Here is a 15121-nt window from a genome sequence, read left to right as displayed (position 1 = left end):
ACATCCGCGCTTTTTTTTCTTTTTTTGCATGTCACTTGATAGTTTATTGTTGATCATCAAAACTTTACAACCTATAGCTCCGTGACGAATCCCGATCACTTAATTGTCACTTTCCAGCCAATGAGAAGGCAGCATTATCCGATAGGGACTCCGAAGGACGAATATCATGGTAAAAAGCTGCCACTGGTTATACATTGGTCTATGTATGCGTTAACACGTTTCATCACCCTAAACAGGGATATAGCGAAATATAAACATTATTCTCATTGTCTTGCGCAGGTTCAGTTTAGGAACCATACATATTTTCCCTCTAATTATGCCTTTCGCCGGAAGTGCGACTATACAGACTGGCCCACCGCGTGCTTTGCGGCAAAGTAAATGGGCAGGAACAGATATGCAAGAACTTGCAGGGGGACTTTATTTGAGCTAATTACATCAAATATATATATATATATATATATATATATATATATATATATATATATATATATATATATATATCATGAAACTTTAGAGCCTCACGCAATTATAAAAATACTTGTAAAATTACACCAAAAAGCAATGCAACAGCTAAATTGAATATATATATTATTAAACTTTAGAGCCTCAAGCAATTATAAAAATACTTGTAAAGTTACACCAAAACTCAACGCAACAGCTAAATTTAATATATATATATAATCTTCAATTTAGCATGTGCGTTGTTTTTTTGGTGTAATTTTACAAGTATTCTTATAGGTGCTTGAGGCTCTAAAGTTTTACGATATTCAGATCGCCTTCAAAGCTCCTCTTCCCGCTTTTTCTGTGGCATGATTAGGATAGTTTTTTTTTTAAATTATTTGCTCAGTTGCATAAACATTTGGGTAATGAAAATTTAAAAAAAATGTTCGGTACAAGAAGCTTAAATTTGCAGGCCTACATTTATTTAACCATACAGAAATCATAACACGACAGATACAGGTAACACTAAAACTGCACGCATGCCAGTGAATTTTCATCCTATAGAAAACGCAGAAACCGGAGTTAAAAAAGAAAACGCACAACTGTATCAAGCGTTACTATAAAGTCGTCATTATCCTCAACCACATTTTGTATTTTCCCTGCGTGCAGTAATCGCCATTAATTCGTGTCATACTGCGATGTCATCACCAACTTCTCATATCTAAAGCTCCTTCCTCTTGTAATAGTACTCATACGTTATTATACTAACTAATAAGAACCCATAAACGGAATCCGACATCAATTTTTGGCCAATTTAACATTAACAATTAAGCGTGAGGAGAATCACTGTTTAAATTAAGATACGCTGTTCACGAGCACATTTATTATACAAGCTCGCGGTCAATTAAGAAAGCCAAAAGCTATCAATGTCCTCATTAGATGCGCTGTTGTACGGAACCTTGAAAGGAGAGCGTGACACCGCCCTCACGGTCTCGAAGGTGAAGGGGCCGATGAGGTGAGTAATCGTTGGTTTCTGTTCACCTGCAATGAAGCGCAGAGTAGTGGCCCTAGTAATTCCGAAAACATTTGTTTGGTAAACATACTCAATATCTTAGATAATTACTAACATTATTCAAATTAAAGCAAGACGCTTAAGACACGCGCGTGAGCATTAGTGTTTCAATTCTATGTCGGCATTGTAAGTCTCTGTAAAAAAAAAATATTTTAAAGGCACATCAACGTCCGAGAAGACTTGATGGATTATTAGGTGCATGATATATCCAATAGTAAAATTATAGTGACGGCAATTCTTTGACAGACACAAAAAATCGTCGTTTTGCATAATAATCTAATGGGAACCTCTTACAATGACCACCCAAGAACAAATTACACATGACTGCCTCATTTTTTTTTTATTAAGGCGAACACCTTACTTTCGCCTTAATAAAATATATGGCCATAAAAATTCGATTGAGCGGCACGCACCGCTCAATCGTATGCTTAAAGACGACGATCTCCTTGGCGTCGTCCTTGAAGTTGTCCTAAACCTCTAGGACGACCTTACTTGTCCCATGACGCGAAAAAGCGGCGTCGTTGTGCCCGAAAGATGATCATAAAAATACGTCATCAAGCACGCGCTGCTCACGCTCACGCTCAAGTGCGGGAGCGTGATGTCACCGGATGAGCGCCGTGTGCAACATGTGCGCTTCGGACTTCATCTGTGCTCGTTGTGTGCTTCGTTCGATGGACTGTGAGGCGCCCGCGTCTACATCTACATCTTCGACGTCGGCAGCATCGCCTACATCTACGGCGGCTTCCGCAGGCAAACGCAGAGATGGCAATAATGACATTACTGTAATGAAATTACAGTAATTAAATTACTTTTTGGAGTAATGAGTAATGTAATGAATTACTTCTCCGGGCTAGTAATTTAGTAATGTAATGAATTACTTTCAGGCAGTAATTTCGAGAAAATAACTCATTACTTTTGAAATTACTTTTGTCCTAAATTAAAAAAATTCGTTTGCAAGCTTTAAGAAAGACGAGAAACATTATTTTGCATGGCAAAACGTTGTGAAAGAGCATCAAAGGGAATAATCGACGGCCACCTGAGTGCAAAGCCTTGTACGAAGAGCTGGACATACACAAAGGAGGGCTGGAAAGGCGACGGAGAGTACGGCGTCGCGTCATCACGACGGCACTATACTTCGTTCCTCTCTAAGCTGACAATGCGGTGGGAGCTGCAAGTAATCAAAACCAATCAAACACCTTCTTTTAATCACGTGTCTCGTCCCTCTCTTTGCGCGTGGGTATGAACGAGAGCTTGGTTAAGTGGCGAACGATAGACCCGTGACTGCTCCAACAAACACGTAGTTTCCACCGTTCATCCCTAAGCTGACGGTGCGTCAGCTTAGGGATGAACGGCTCCTAAGCTACAAGGCGACGGGCACATCGCCAGTACGTTAAACATAATTTAAAACCTGAGAGGACAAGACAAACAGATCCCCGGTCTTGTACTTTCGTCAAGCAAGGTCAAACCGTAAGCTTCGACCATTGTGAACAACAAATGACCGGAATAAATAGCTAATTCAAAACGCCTTGCCAAAGCCCCAGAACGTTTTGTGCGTCCTCGAGGAAAGCAGGTGCCGCTCGCGGCATGCCTCGCTGCCTTCCTTTAGGAAGTTTATTCGGGAATAAGCCTACAAGCAGATATCACCCCCCATTTGTTGGGAAAGCACACAACTTAAGAAGCTTGCTCCATTCCTCAACTGGCGACGCTTCTGCCTAGCAATTATCCGGGCTCTTTGTGTGACAATGCACAAAAAACTTGGGCTCTTCGGGTGTTTCGAAAAAATACTCCTTGAAAGAAATGAGCGAGAATAGGTCAACAATTCTCGGCGACAACTATTCTTGTCAATGAAGCGGAGGGTACAGGCACGCGTTCCCTCTCCCATTTGGAGCACTGAATAAAGCGGTGGGCGTGCTCCCCTCCTCTCCACTGCATTGCCAAGAAAAGTTATCGCCGAGTATATAATGCTCTCGGGAGAATAGAATTCGACTACGTCCGAGGCAGAAGCGAGACGTTTCACGTGACGACTCCTTGTAAGAGCGAGCTGCCATTGCCCGACTTAACAAACTGACATGGACTACAACTTCTATATCAGAAAGATGGAAAAATAACACCCATTTAGTAAAAACCGTCACCGTTGAATAAACAGCGAAACCGGTAAGTCGACTGTCTTTAGGTTCACTTTGAGGCACTTAAGGTTATTGCGGTGTAAACAGGAAGATGCCAGTTTTGGTAAATATAGACCAACTCAGCTCTTTGACGTGACATCACTGCGGTGGCGCTGCTGTCGGTATTGCGCATGCACAACGCCTCGCTTCCGCCGGATCTGGTTCCTTGACACTCGCTGTGTGGGCGAACGAGGGGTTGTTTGTAAACACTGTGTTGGTGTATACGGTAAATAAAATGAGCACGATTTACTGCCTCAAGGTATTCAAAAGTAGTACCAAAGTAATTTGAAATTAATTTTATTACTTTTGGAAAGTAATTGTAATGTAATGTCATTACATTTAGTCTGCGGTAATTTATAATGTAATTTAATTACATTTTTGCAGTTGCCAGAAAAGTAATTAGTAATGTAATTTAATTACTTCTTCAAAGTAATTTTGCCATCTGTGGGCAAACGTGGCTGCCCACGCGAATACGCCACAGCCTCCTTAAGTGTCCTCCTCTAGGCGTTGTTCTCGACGTCGTCTAGACATCGTCCTATAAGCGTCGTTCTTGACGTTGTCCTAGACGTCTTCCTTAAGGTCGTGCTACAGGTAGGTCGTCCTAGAAGTTGTCCCAGACGTCGTTCCTGACTCCGCTTTCTAGGACGTCATCCTCGACGTCGTCCTTGACGTTGTCCTAGAAGATGTCTTAGAACTCGTCCTTGAGGTCATCCGAGAGATCGTCCTCAGCGTCGTCTTATAGCGAGTTCGTTTCACGGCACTCGTGCCCACGCGTGCTCACTCGCAGCGTGGAGCGGGTTCGTTTCGGCATGGTTTCGGCTGGCACTCCATGAGTGGTCGCACTCGCCGAGTTCGTTTCATCTCTGACACTGCACGCGTGCATGCACTCGCAGCACCGGGAAAATGGAGAGTGCGCCAAAATGCAATCCCGTCATGCCTCGCTCCGGCGAGGCCGGCGAGGAGCGGGAGCAGACGACGAAAGTTCGTCTGCTAGATGTGTCACGGAACCCCAAGGAAAAAAAAGTAGAGTTTCTCATAGATATCGCGTTCCGCGGGCAACGAAATCAAACGCGAGCTTTGTGAGCGTCTGCTATTTCATGAAGGAAGCAATTCACAAACCGTGCTTTATTTGGAGGTTTTAAGTTGCTCTGTGGCCGCACGAACGCTGATATCTACCAGTGGTTGAAAAAATGCTCAGAACAAAACCATCAGCGGCCCCCGAGATCTTTATTACCATCCGTGTGCAGGTGAAAAATTGAACATTTGTCGACAAAACTCCTCCAGCAGAAATCTCTGACTGCCCAATGAGCATCAGAGAAAGCTAAACATAGTGACTTTACCCGAGGCTTGGGCAACATCATCATGTTTAACATTTATCTACGTCAGCTAATTTGCCCCGTCGTATTTTGTTTGAGAAAGCTCTCGTTCTCGACGCCCTGACCAAGGCTAATATCTGATATCCACTGTATGAAGATGAAAATTGAAAGTCCCACGAAAAGTCTTGCTGGATATTCCAACAGACTAGTTTTAAGCCGTACCTTTTCAGTGGTTCACGCATAACACCATGCTCAAACGAATCAAGCTTCTGCTCGGACAGCATCATCAGTTTTCTTCAGTGTAAACGGTTATGAGAATTGAAAGATCGCAACCACCTGCTTTGTGGACAGCTGGTTGCGGAAATTTACGCCGTCTGTAATTATCTCTACAGCAGCCTAGCTGCTTGAAGTCATCGCAACTATAAACTACAGGTTGCAGCGACCAACGTTTGTAGATAAACGTCGGTAGCGACTGCACTCTCGCATTCTCACCCATCACTCCGAACAGAAAGGCGCTAGTTTCGGTTTGAGGTCGGCACCTCTTCTAAAACATAAATGGCGGCAGCATCAGTTTTCTGCACTCGGTGCATCTGGAGAGTTCGTTTGAGTCCAGTTCTCCGTGCAACGCTCTGCGAGTGCGATGCATTCTGGGAGAGAACTCGAACGGTGCCAGTGCGTGTGAAACAAACTCACTATTAGACGCAGTTCTCGACATCGTCCTCGATGTCTTCCTAGAGATCTTCCGATACGTCATACTTGGCGTCGATAACTATAGTACGTCGTCCTTTACGTCGTCCTAAACATTAATACGTGTAGAAACATTACACGGAAACATTTCTCCCGCGGGACTATAATGCTTTCACCTTCCTACACTCGAACAATCGTGAGTGTCCCTCTGTAATTGTTTGTTGAGTGTTGTACACGTTGTTCCGAAAAAAACAAGAAAATTTGTTTCTCGTTTTTTTCAGCCCTGGAACGAGTTCCGCTTACAAGTTCCAGGGGTGTTCTCGTTACATTTCTAAGATAGGATCAGGTTGTTATTTAACGTTACATTGCGTGTTTATTGAATTACTGTGCCGGATAATTTGTAGATAAAAAAAAAAAAAACAGCAAGTGAAAACATCCACATCGAACTACGTGTCGAGTCGCCACTATCACAATTCTTCTAGTTCGTTGATTTCGACTATCTTTCTGACACTTCCCCATCCCTTAAAATCAAAAACCAAAAAATACGCAAAAAAAACAAAAAAACTAAATGCGTAAAATTAATTAAAACAATATTAGAAGAAAAAAAAACGTTTCAGCCTTTTCACTCTCGTGAAGAAGGAGGACCAGCGGATTTGTGCTCGATGCACTGTGTGCTTCTTTGTCGGCGTCTGTTTTTCGCGCCGTTTCCTACGATGAATTCCCACCAACGCGCCCAACTATCCATTCTTCTATTATAGCTGGAAAGGTTGCCGCCATCTACGAGCGACGGCGGAAACTATACTGGTTGCGTGCTTTCCGCCGTCGCTTATAGATGGCGGTAGCCGTCCAAATAGGTTTGTGTCGACATACCAGACACGATCCTGGGGAACCTAGCCCTTAACAGCCCTGCTGTAAAAAGAAAAGAAAGAAAGAAACACGGTTTGTTTGCTGTTTACTCGAAAACATGTAAAAAGTTCCCGTTCCAGTTCAACCGACGCCAAAAGGAACGGCGGTGTTCATCTGTTCTTCCTGAAAGAAACGCGTTTCAGGAACGCCGTTCGCTGCAACACTGATTCCTATATATATATATATATATTTTTTTTTTTTTACTTACGCATTTATACACCTTTCAATGCTTATCAACCAGAAGAAAAATGCCGAGTGACTGGGTTGTGGGAAGCATTCGCGGTGTCTGATATTTTGCCGAATAAAGCTATTCCACACGACGCTCGAAACGCGTGCCACAGTCCAGTAGAGGAAGATAGCCGCACGTAGAAGGCGATTGATGCAGTCGTGAACCAAATGATTGGACTACTACTGCTTACATTGCTTCATAAAAAGGGTCAGCGATATCACGCTCTGCAGTCATACCGTCTCAGTGCAAAAAACAAACAGAAAAGAGAAAGTTCCCACCTTTTTGCTATTACTGCATAATACTGATCACCCTTCTCCTGGGTTAAACTGAATTTAAAAAAAATAATTAGTCATACTAAAAAAAAAATTATCGAGAGCAAGACATTAACAAAAATGAGACAAACAAAACGAAGAATCAAATTGGAGACTTCATTGTGTTTGACCTCTTTTCGTTTTGCCCTTGTTTTGGGTCTCTTTTTCAGTAATGCCGTGCATCAGCTCGACTGCGCATAGGCTCTTGCTTCACCAAAAACTGATGTTCTGTCTGCATATGGCGGGTTAGTAGATAAGCAAAAGGTTTTTAGGGTGTAGACAACCTGGTGGCACTCAGATGATCGCTGTGGAGCACGCACTCTCATTTATTATAGTTACGGCCAATTTAGGAAACTGGGAGCGCGGTTTATTATTTTTACTCTTCTTGCTTCATGATTTGATTTCCGGCGTTGTAATCGTCTGATGTCGCAAGCTCAGTGACTGCTGAGCGACGATAAAGCGCTCGGTACATATTACGCCCTGCATCTCTTATACTCGTCACTGACTATATTGGCTTTCAATACCGGTGTGCATTGAACCCACCTCAGAAGACGAAGCGCAGCGTGACAATGACAAGAAGAAGCGTCCAGCGAGGGCCTGGCCTGACCCACGCTGAGGGACACCAGAGCGCCCGTCGACTTGACCCCGAGCAGTAATGAGCCTTGAGGCGACTCAGCAGCTGGTCGCTCAAATCTGTCACTTGAGGTGCCAGAACGGAGCAACCATGCCGGTCAGCTGACACGTTCAGACAGGCACCGTGAGCTCGAAGGTTCCTGCGACAGAGACGAGCATTCACCAAAGCTGTACGCTTTTGAAGAAAGCAAACAGGAGTTGGTGGAATAATAACTGACAATAATCCCGTATATTCATTCAACAACTCGATGCTTTTCTTTTTTAAACAAACATATATTAAGGCATTTCTTATATGTTTATTTACATATTATACTTCCATACGGTATGCCATAACTGGTTAGACATAGACATCTAAACAATAAAATACGGAGTAAGTTCTGATGTGACTGTTTATTAATCATCATGTCGTATAAACGTATAATTAAAGCTCTGAATGATTTGGTGATTTGACTACAATCAGGGAAAGAGCAAGACGTGCCAAAATAATGTCCTCTTCAAGAGACAGTGAGCAGGCAAAGTATTATACGATACTGCGCCCCACGCTTTCGCTCTGGAGCTAAGTCCTCCGAATATAATATAGTTGTTTACATTAATTGTTTTATAGAGGAGACGCATCGAGCCTAGTTAAGCTTCGTATACGGGACTCAAGTTCGTCTGCTTTTTTGCTGTAGGATGAGACAGAAAGACGCCTATATTCTGTCTCATCCTACAATGGACTAAAGGCCAAAGCCACGGGCCGCCAAATCCAATCGCGTTCCACGCTATACTACGGCACGCTTAACATTGATCAGGGGTGCACGAATAACGCTCGAATCCGAAAGCGCCGCATCATTTCTATGGTTTCGACGCTGCAAAGAGCCTATGTTGTGGCTTTCTTTGCGATGTAAAATTGTTGAATCACTCAGTGCTGTTCGATTCGAACCACTGTCCACCCGTCCCCTCATCAGTGATTTGAGACGCGGGCACCGATACGGTCATCGAAGCGAAATACCGCACCATTTCGAGGTGGATTGTGATTAGATCTGGCGGTCCGTAGCTTTGGCCTATAGTCCACCGTAGGGTGAGACAAAGTATAGCTCTGATTGGCTCTGATTGAAGGATAGCGGGTAGACCTCAAAGCAGACGAACTTGCGCTCCGCGTTAGAAAATGGTCGTTTATAAAAATCACTACTATTTAAATCGTAGTTCGAACCATGATTTAAATCTCAATTAAGATCAGACCAGATTTGCTATCATGATTTAAATCAAACATTTCTCGCAAAAATAATCCAGAAAATTCTTCTAATTACCAGTTTGTTTATTTTGTTACGTTTTTTTATATATATACATATATTTAAATTAACGAATCATCAAGAAAGAAATATTTATATAAAATGACCACGAACAAAAAGAAGGGCTCTTCTGAGCAAACCGGAGCGTTGAGCTGGATTTCTACTTTCCACTTCCTTCAAAAGCTACATAACGTTTTACTGCAACAAACAAAACTAGAACACAAAAAAAAGGAATGTTCTATTGCAATCAAGACAGATTGTTAAAAAAATCAAATAAAGCTTTCTAGCTAACTAAAAAAATCAAGCTGTTTTGTTTTAGAATGACGGGGATTACATCAATAAAGAGTTGCTAAATAAATTTGCGTGTTTTACATTTATAGGGTTTCTTTCTTCCCCGTTGTTATCAATGTCCGGACGAATTGATCAATCAATCGGACGCCTTGAGAAATGTGTCAAGTAATAAAGAATCACTATGTTTAGATTTACTGATTTAAAGTAAATTAATCTGATTTCAATGAAACAAATCTTAATTATAAGATTTTTGAAAAAACGAACCATGATGTTTTCTATTTTGTATCGGAAGCTTTTTGGCCAGTGTCTTCGGCCAGAAAATTGTTGTAAGAAAGTTCTGGTATGCGCCGGCCTTCTTTATAAAGCGGAGCCTAGCAAATTTTGAATTTCTCGCTGGTACTGAATGTTATCCAAGAGGAAAAACAGGAACCCCCATAGAGTTCCAGCTAGTTTAAATCCCGACCGCTTCATAGGCAAATAATTGTGTAGGCCAGAGATTTGTTCCAGTTGTCTACGACAAGAAGATAGCAGCAGAACTTCATGAATATTATGGGGCCACAAAGAAATACAGTGAAGCATACTGACGTGCACACTTTCCGACGTAGATCAGCGGTCACTCTTGATGTTCCGCCGGATGTGGTGATGTTGTATCGTTCGACGACCGCGATGTCGTCCTCCATGATAGAGTCGCATGTGTCCCATTCTTGGGTAAACTCCTTCAGCTCACACGCTGTAAGGACGAATAAAATCGCAAACGAGGCATATAGAGGACGAAAAAAAAAAAGAAAAAAAAAAGACGCAGCCATATGAATACATCAAATGTCTTTACTATTTTATTACTTCGTTGCGTTACCAACACCATTTTATGCTTTGCTTCTTCACTAGTGCACTAACGGGGTCGTTTCTCAAACGTTGTGTCACTTCTCCGTGCGCTTTTTTTTTTATGCAACGAAGGTTTTAATTTTTTATTTTTTTTTTTTAATATCATGAGGGTAATTTTTCTATTATAACTCACGCTGAAGTCTGGGCGGCGTTATCGCGGGCACTGGTGCGAGAGGGAACAACACCCAAATGAATAAAGGCCCGTTCACACACTTGCGACTTCTTAAAACCGAGTGCCTTGGAACCTCTTAATATCGCTTACGACGAAAGGACACACTGGCGCCATCTATTGGGTAGCAATGTAAGCTTGAAGGTTCCACATATTTTCTATTTCTCTCGCGCATCATCCTTTCTTTCTTGGCTCGAAATACTTTTGTCAACGTCGTAAACGACCACTTAATTCTTATAGGTATTACACACATTTGACCTCGGAAATCCCGCAAAACCTTCGCTCTAGTGAAATGCAGTTCCAGGGTCACCGCATAGATGGCGGCAGTGTGCCAGTGTGTTTTCTCGTCCTAAGAAATTTTAAGAGGTTTCAAGACACTCGGTTTTAAGGAGTCGGAAGTGTGTGAACGGGCCTTAACTTGGCTCGCGCAAGCACTTTCGGAAAGAAACGGCCGTGAGCAGAAAAAAATGCTTTGGTTTGGACAGAGCGTTCCGTCAATAGTAACCGAAAAGTGCGAAGTTTAGAGCAGAGCGTTTGCACAAGCAACGCCTTGGAAAGTGGGCGTGGGCATTTTTCGCAACCATTGCAATAGTGTTTCCAACTACACTGGATTTCACACCAAGTGCCACAGCCAAAGTAACGATCCGACGTAACCAATCAAGCAGCTCCAAAAGTGTATCGTCACGGCGCTCGTCATTTTTGTGTATTTCCTATCACCGTCTAAACCAATCACGCAAACACAAACGCTCAACATAACGGCGCATCCACTGTGCATGATCGAATTTCGTTCTCATCGTGACTCTTAAACCAAGAACCCTTGCTGGCAACACTGAACTGTAACGACAGAAATGGCGCCAAGTGGACAGTAAACTATGTTCCCGAACTGAATACAAGACGTTCGATGGTGGGAAAAGAATGCTTGGAATCTCATTCACTGAGAAGCAGGGGAAAAAAATTACGTTCGACACACCCTGTTTCAGACTCCCTGCGCGACCTCAAAGTCTGCACCATTCGTGACCTCACAGCAACGGAGATCGCGCGGAAATTTGAATTTTGGTTTAGGCATCATCTCCATTTACGGCTTTTCTAACAGCTATTTTGAGTGTAATTTGTGTGGGTAGCTCACAAAACGGCTGGAGTTCCCTTTTAATGGCGACGCTCCGCCATGGCGCAAGTGTGTCCAAGGTTTCTTTCGCATTTGTAACAGACGACGCGAGATGCACAACATGCCAAAGGCACAAGGAACTGTTCTTATTTCTGCACACGTTTTGAACGCCACGCTGCGCGTAACCACGCATGCGCGGGATAACCACACAGTGCCCCTGCCGGGAGATGCGCGAAGCTCGGATGAAATTTTGGCCTTCTTTCTGACATTGTTCAGACACCTCTCTCGTCTTCCACCGGGGTTGGGCCTTAATGTGAAACGCAATAGAGGTGCTGAATAATTCATTACTTTGAGTGCGTTTGTGACTCACAAGTCACAACTCCTAGCACAAAACGATCGCGAGACAGGTCGTGCACATGCCTTGCCTGTGCCGCAAATAGTCCATGTCCACGGGACTCGACGCGTTGCCGCAGGCGCCTTCGTGCTCGAGCAGCAGGTTCCTCTGCAGCACGGAGACCTCCGTGGTGAGAAAGTCGGCGTCGGAACAGCCCGAGTCGTGCGTTGCCGAGGAGGTGCAGTACTTCATCTCTTTCACCAGCCTGCAGGGAGACCGGGTGATGAGTGGTGAGAACAAGCGGGAGTGATTGACTACGTCGCGCTAAGGATTGTGACGCTAGACCAAAAGCTTATTCAAAAGTAAAGATAATTGATAAATTTGAATGTCAAAATATTAAAGTTCCAGGTAAACTCCCGTAAGTGCAGGATCTGTATAAGGTGCCACGTGATAGTGTGACATCACGTCATGTGGTTTGCGTGACTTGGCATGGTAAACTTTTTGAATAAACTACGCGAGAAAACTTTCGCGCTAAGTTTAGTGGGAAAAGGATGTATACGCGCTGTCTGTGACGTTGCATATGTCTGTAACGTTGACATTACATCCATCGGTGATACATCTGTCCTGATCTTACCTGTCCTCTCCGTGACATCACAGCTATCCGTGGCGTTGCACATCCGTGTGACGTCACATCAAGCATCTGATTTTTTTTTTTTTCTTTTTCCAAAAACCTATTTTTTGAGCCAAAGAACGTATTCTACGCTAAAAGATCAGGGGCGTCGTTAGAAATTACGGAAAATATTAATTTAGACCTCTTGACAATTTTTAATGTTTAACAAAAATAACAATTACGCGGCACTGAACCTCCGTCAGAATCAAAAGGCAATCATACCCGTTTTCCGCTCAAGAACCGTAGTAAAGCAAGTTCGGCTTCTCGCAGATCATTCCTAATTTGCCCCTTTACGTTGATAAATAATATATATGTAGGTGACTTCTAGATTAGATGTATGTTATCTCATCAAGACGTACGCGTTCCGAATGCCAAAAGAATCGCTTTTTTCTCCCGACAACCAAATCCAGTAAGAACTACTTCGCACCGCGTATGAACAATGCTCAAACTTGCTTTTTTTCTTGAGGTGAAAACGGGTATAGGCTGGGCTTTAAACGTGACCACTGCGAATCCGTCGTCTCAAACTCCCCCTGAGGATCCGGTATTATGTTTCTCAAAACTAAAAAAAAAAGATCAAAACGCTTACTCACGGACATATGCCCGTGTTGTTGGCGGTTGTTGCGTTGTTCTGCGTGGCGGACAGCAGCCTGTGGAAGCCCACGCCGCAGAGCACCAGCTTCTTCACAGCCTTGTACTGGTCGCACATCGTCTGCTTTCTGACTTCACGGAACTTCATCCAGTTTCGGACTGGCACATGCACGCGTTTTGAACAGAAAGTGAAGCAACAACAGTTCTCAGGGTACAGTCAACAAAACGTTTTCGTTCACTCTCGTCCCCAGCCACCTAGTAGCCATATCCGGTATGGGCGACGAAAAAAAATAAAATAAAACGTTTCAACCTGCAAATAATAATTAAAAAAAGAATAACGAGGAGGCAAAGCTAGAATAGGTGACGGTTACGCTCATATTCTAAACGTCTTCTATTGGGGTAGAGACGGCCAAACAAATGTTTTCGCCCATACTGGAAGTGACGACAATTCAAGATGGCGCCACCCTTGTGAAAAAGGTTGATGGACCATTCCGTTCATACGCAGCGCCTCCAATCGTCCTTTCGACGCACTACGGCACTCCGATGTACGGTGCGTGAAAGAGTAGCCATAAAGGAAAGGAGCGGTTCAAGTGGCCAGAGGAATGAAATCGAGCCACCTCCAAGGGTATATACGTAGCGTATACGAGTCAGGCCAAGCGTGCATCGAAACGGCCACACCGTTCCCTGCGCCGCGCGCTGTAATGTGGGATTGACGAGAGGCCTTGTGGGATTTTGCGGAAAGGTCTATTTCAATATCACAGCACAACAATTGCATTTTAAAGCATACAATTCTTCATAACGCAACTCTATACTCCTAGCAATGTGTTCACCCGCACGTTCGGGTCTCTGTAGCCTAACAAAGAGGACATGTCCTTCTTCACTTCCCGAAGCGACTTTTTTTTTTTGTCTCCTAAACAAATTTAGATTATCACTTATATTGCATTCCATGCATTACACGACCATGGAATATAAAGGTAGCTGCCAATTTTTATATTACACGGATTTTCATATTACACGATATTAGGCGCAATTTCTTCCACAATCTTCGGACGAACTGTGGGCTTCAAAGCGTTCAAGAATGGTAAAAAAGAGTTACCGTAACAGCGTAGTCGTTTTTGGCGGGTTCTAAGGGTAGCTCCCTTAAAACAAAAAGCACGGAGAAAATCACCGTCGGAAGCTTTGTCTGAGGCAGATATTTCTGGCGCCACCACTTGATTTCTGGCGACTGAGAGAAATAAGAAAGTTGTGCTCCTGTTTGTTTTCTTTCCTGCCATTGAGCTTATTTCCGAAGTCTCAACCGGTTAACGTCATTGCAAGCCAAGTGGTCACCTGCTTAGATTTGGCTGTTTTCCCTATTGGTCGCTTGCCCTAAATTGTGAAGAACTACTCGACTGAAAATGTTCATATACTATTGGAACTCTTAAAGGGGTACTCCGCCGATTTTTGAGCTACCTCAACTATCTATATTTTCTGACTCCCAGGCCTTTACCCTTTCTGGAATGCTATTTAATATCGTGAAATTCATAATAGTTATTGCGAAATCGGCAAATGAAAATGATGCAAAAACAGGCATTCAAATATACCCGCCCTTTTCAGGGCCGTGACGTCAGTGGAAGTTCAGCTTGCCAGTCGGGCGAGTAGTCTAAAAAATAGAATATGCCAATTATTTGTTCCGTGCTGGAGCGCGGGGACTGGAGCGAGCTTCCAAGGCATTCATTTGACACCATGAAACTGCTTCGAATCAGTTGGGAACAAATTCTACAGTCCAAAGAGTGAACCCCTGCACTTCCAATGACGTCACTTTTTCATTGTTGCCAGTAGAGACTTTCAGTTTGAAAAACATGGTGAGGACCAAAATTGTAAATTCAATAACTTCGTGAAAAAAAATTATTTTGACCTAATATTTGGGATACTATTTTGGCGATGTTGTTTGGTGAGTTTAGCAAAATTTCAAGCAAATCGGGGACCATGAAGAAATCGGCGGAGTACCCCTTTAATGAGACTCTTATGACAATAGAAGACCACCACTTGTTTGTTTGTATGAGTTTTTT

The 15121-nt window shown here is 43.2% G+C and overlaps 1 protein-coding gene across 1 annotated transcript; it reads right to left on the bottom strand.

Annotated features, from left to right (window-relative positions):
* Positions 1-11860: 11860 nt before the first annotated feature.
* On the bottom strand, positions 11861-13218 carry LOC121045831. The gene is made up of 2 exons (XM_040499165.2): positions 13073-13218; positions 11861-12077 (listed from the first exon to the last, which is right to left on the bottom strand). The coding sequence occupies exons 1-2, from the start codon at positions 13216-13218 to the stop codon at positions 11861-11863; spliced, it is 363 nt and encodes a 120-aa protein (XP_040355099.2).
* Positions 13219-15121: the final 1903 nt, after the last annotated feature.

Source organism: Ixodes scapularis, unplaced genomic scaffold (genome assembly GCF_016920785.2).
Source record: "Ixodes scapularis isolate PalLabHiFi unplaced genomic scaffold, ASM1692078v2 PGA_scaffold6__148_contigs__length_123643588, whole genome shotgun sequence".
NCBI classification, from domain to species: Eukaryota; Metazoa; Arthropoda; class Arachnida; order Ixodida; family Ixodidae; genus Ixodes; species Ixodes scapularis.
Note: the sequence above shows the minus strand (reverse complement) of the source record. Positions and strands in the feature narration are given on the sequence as shown.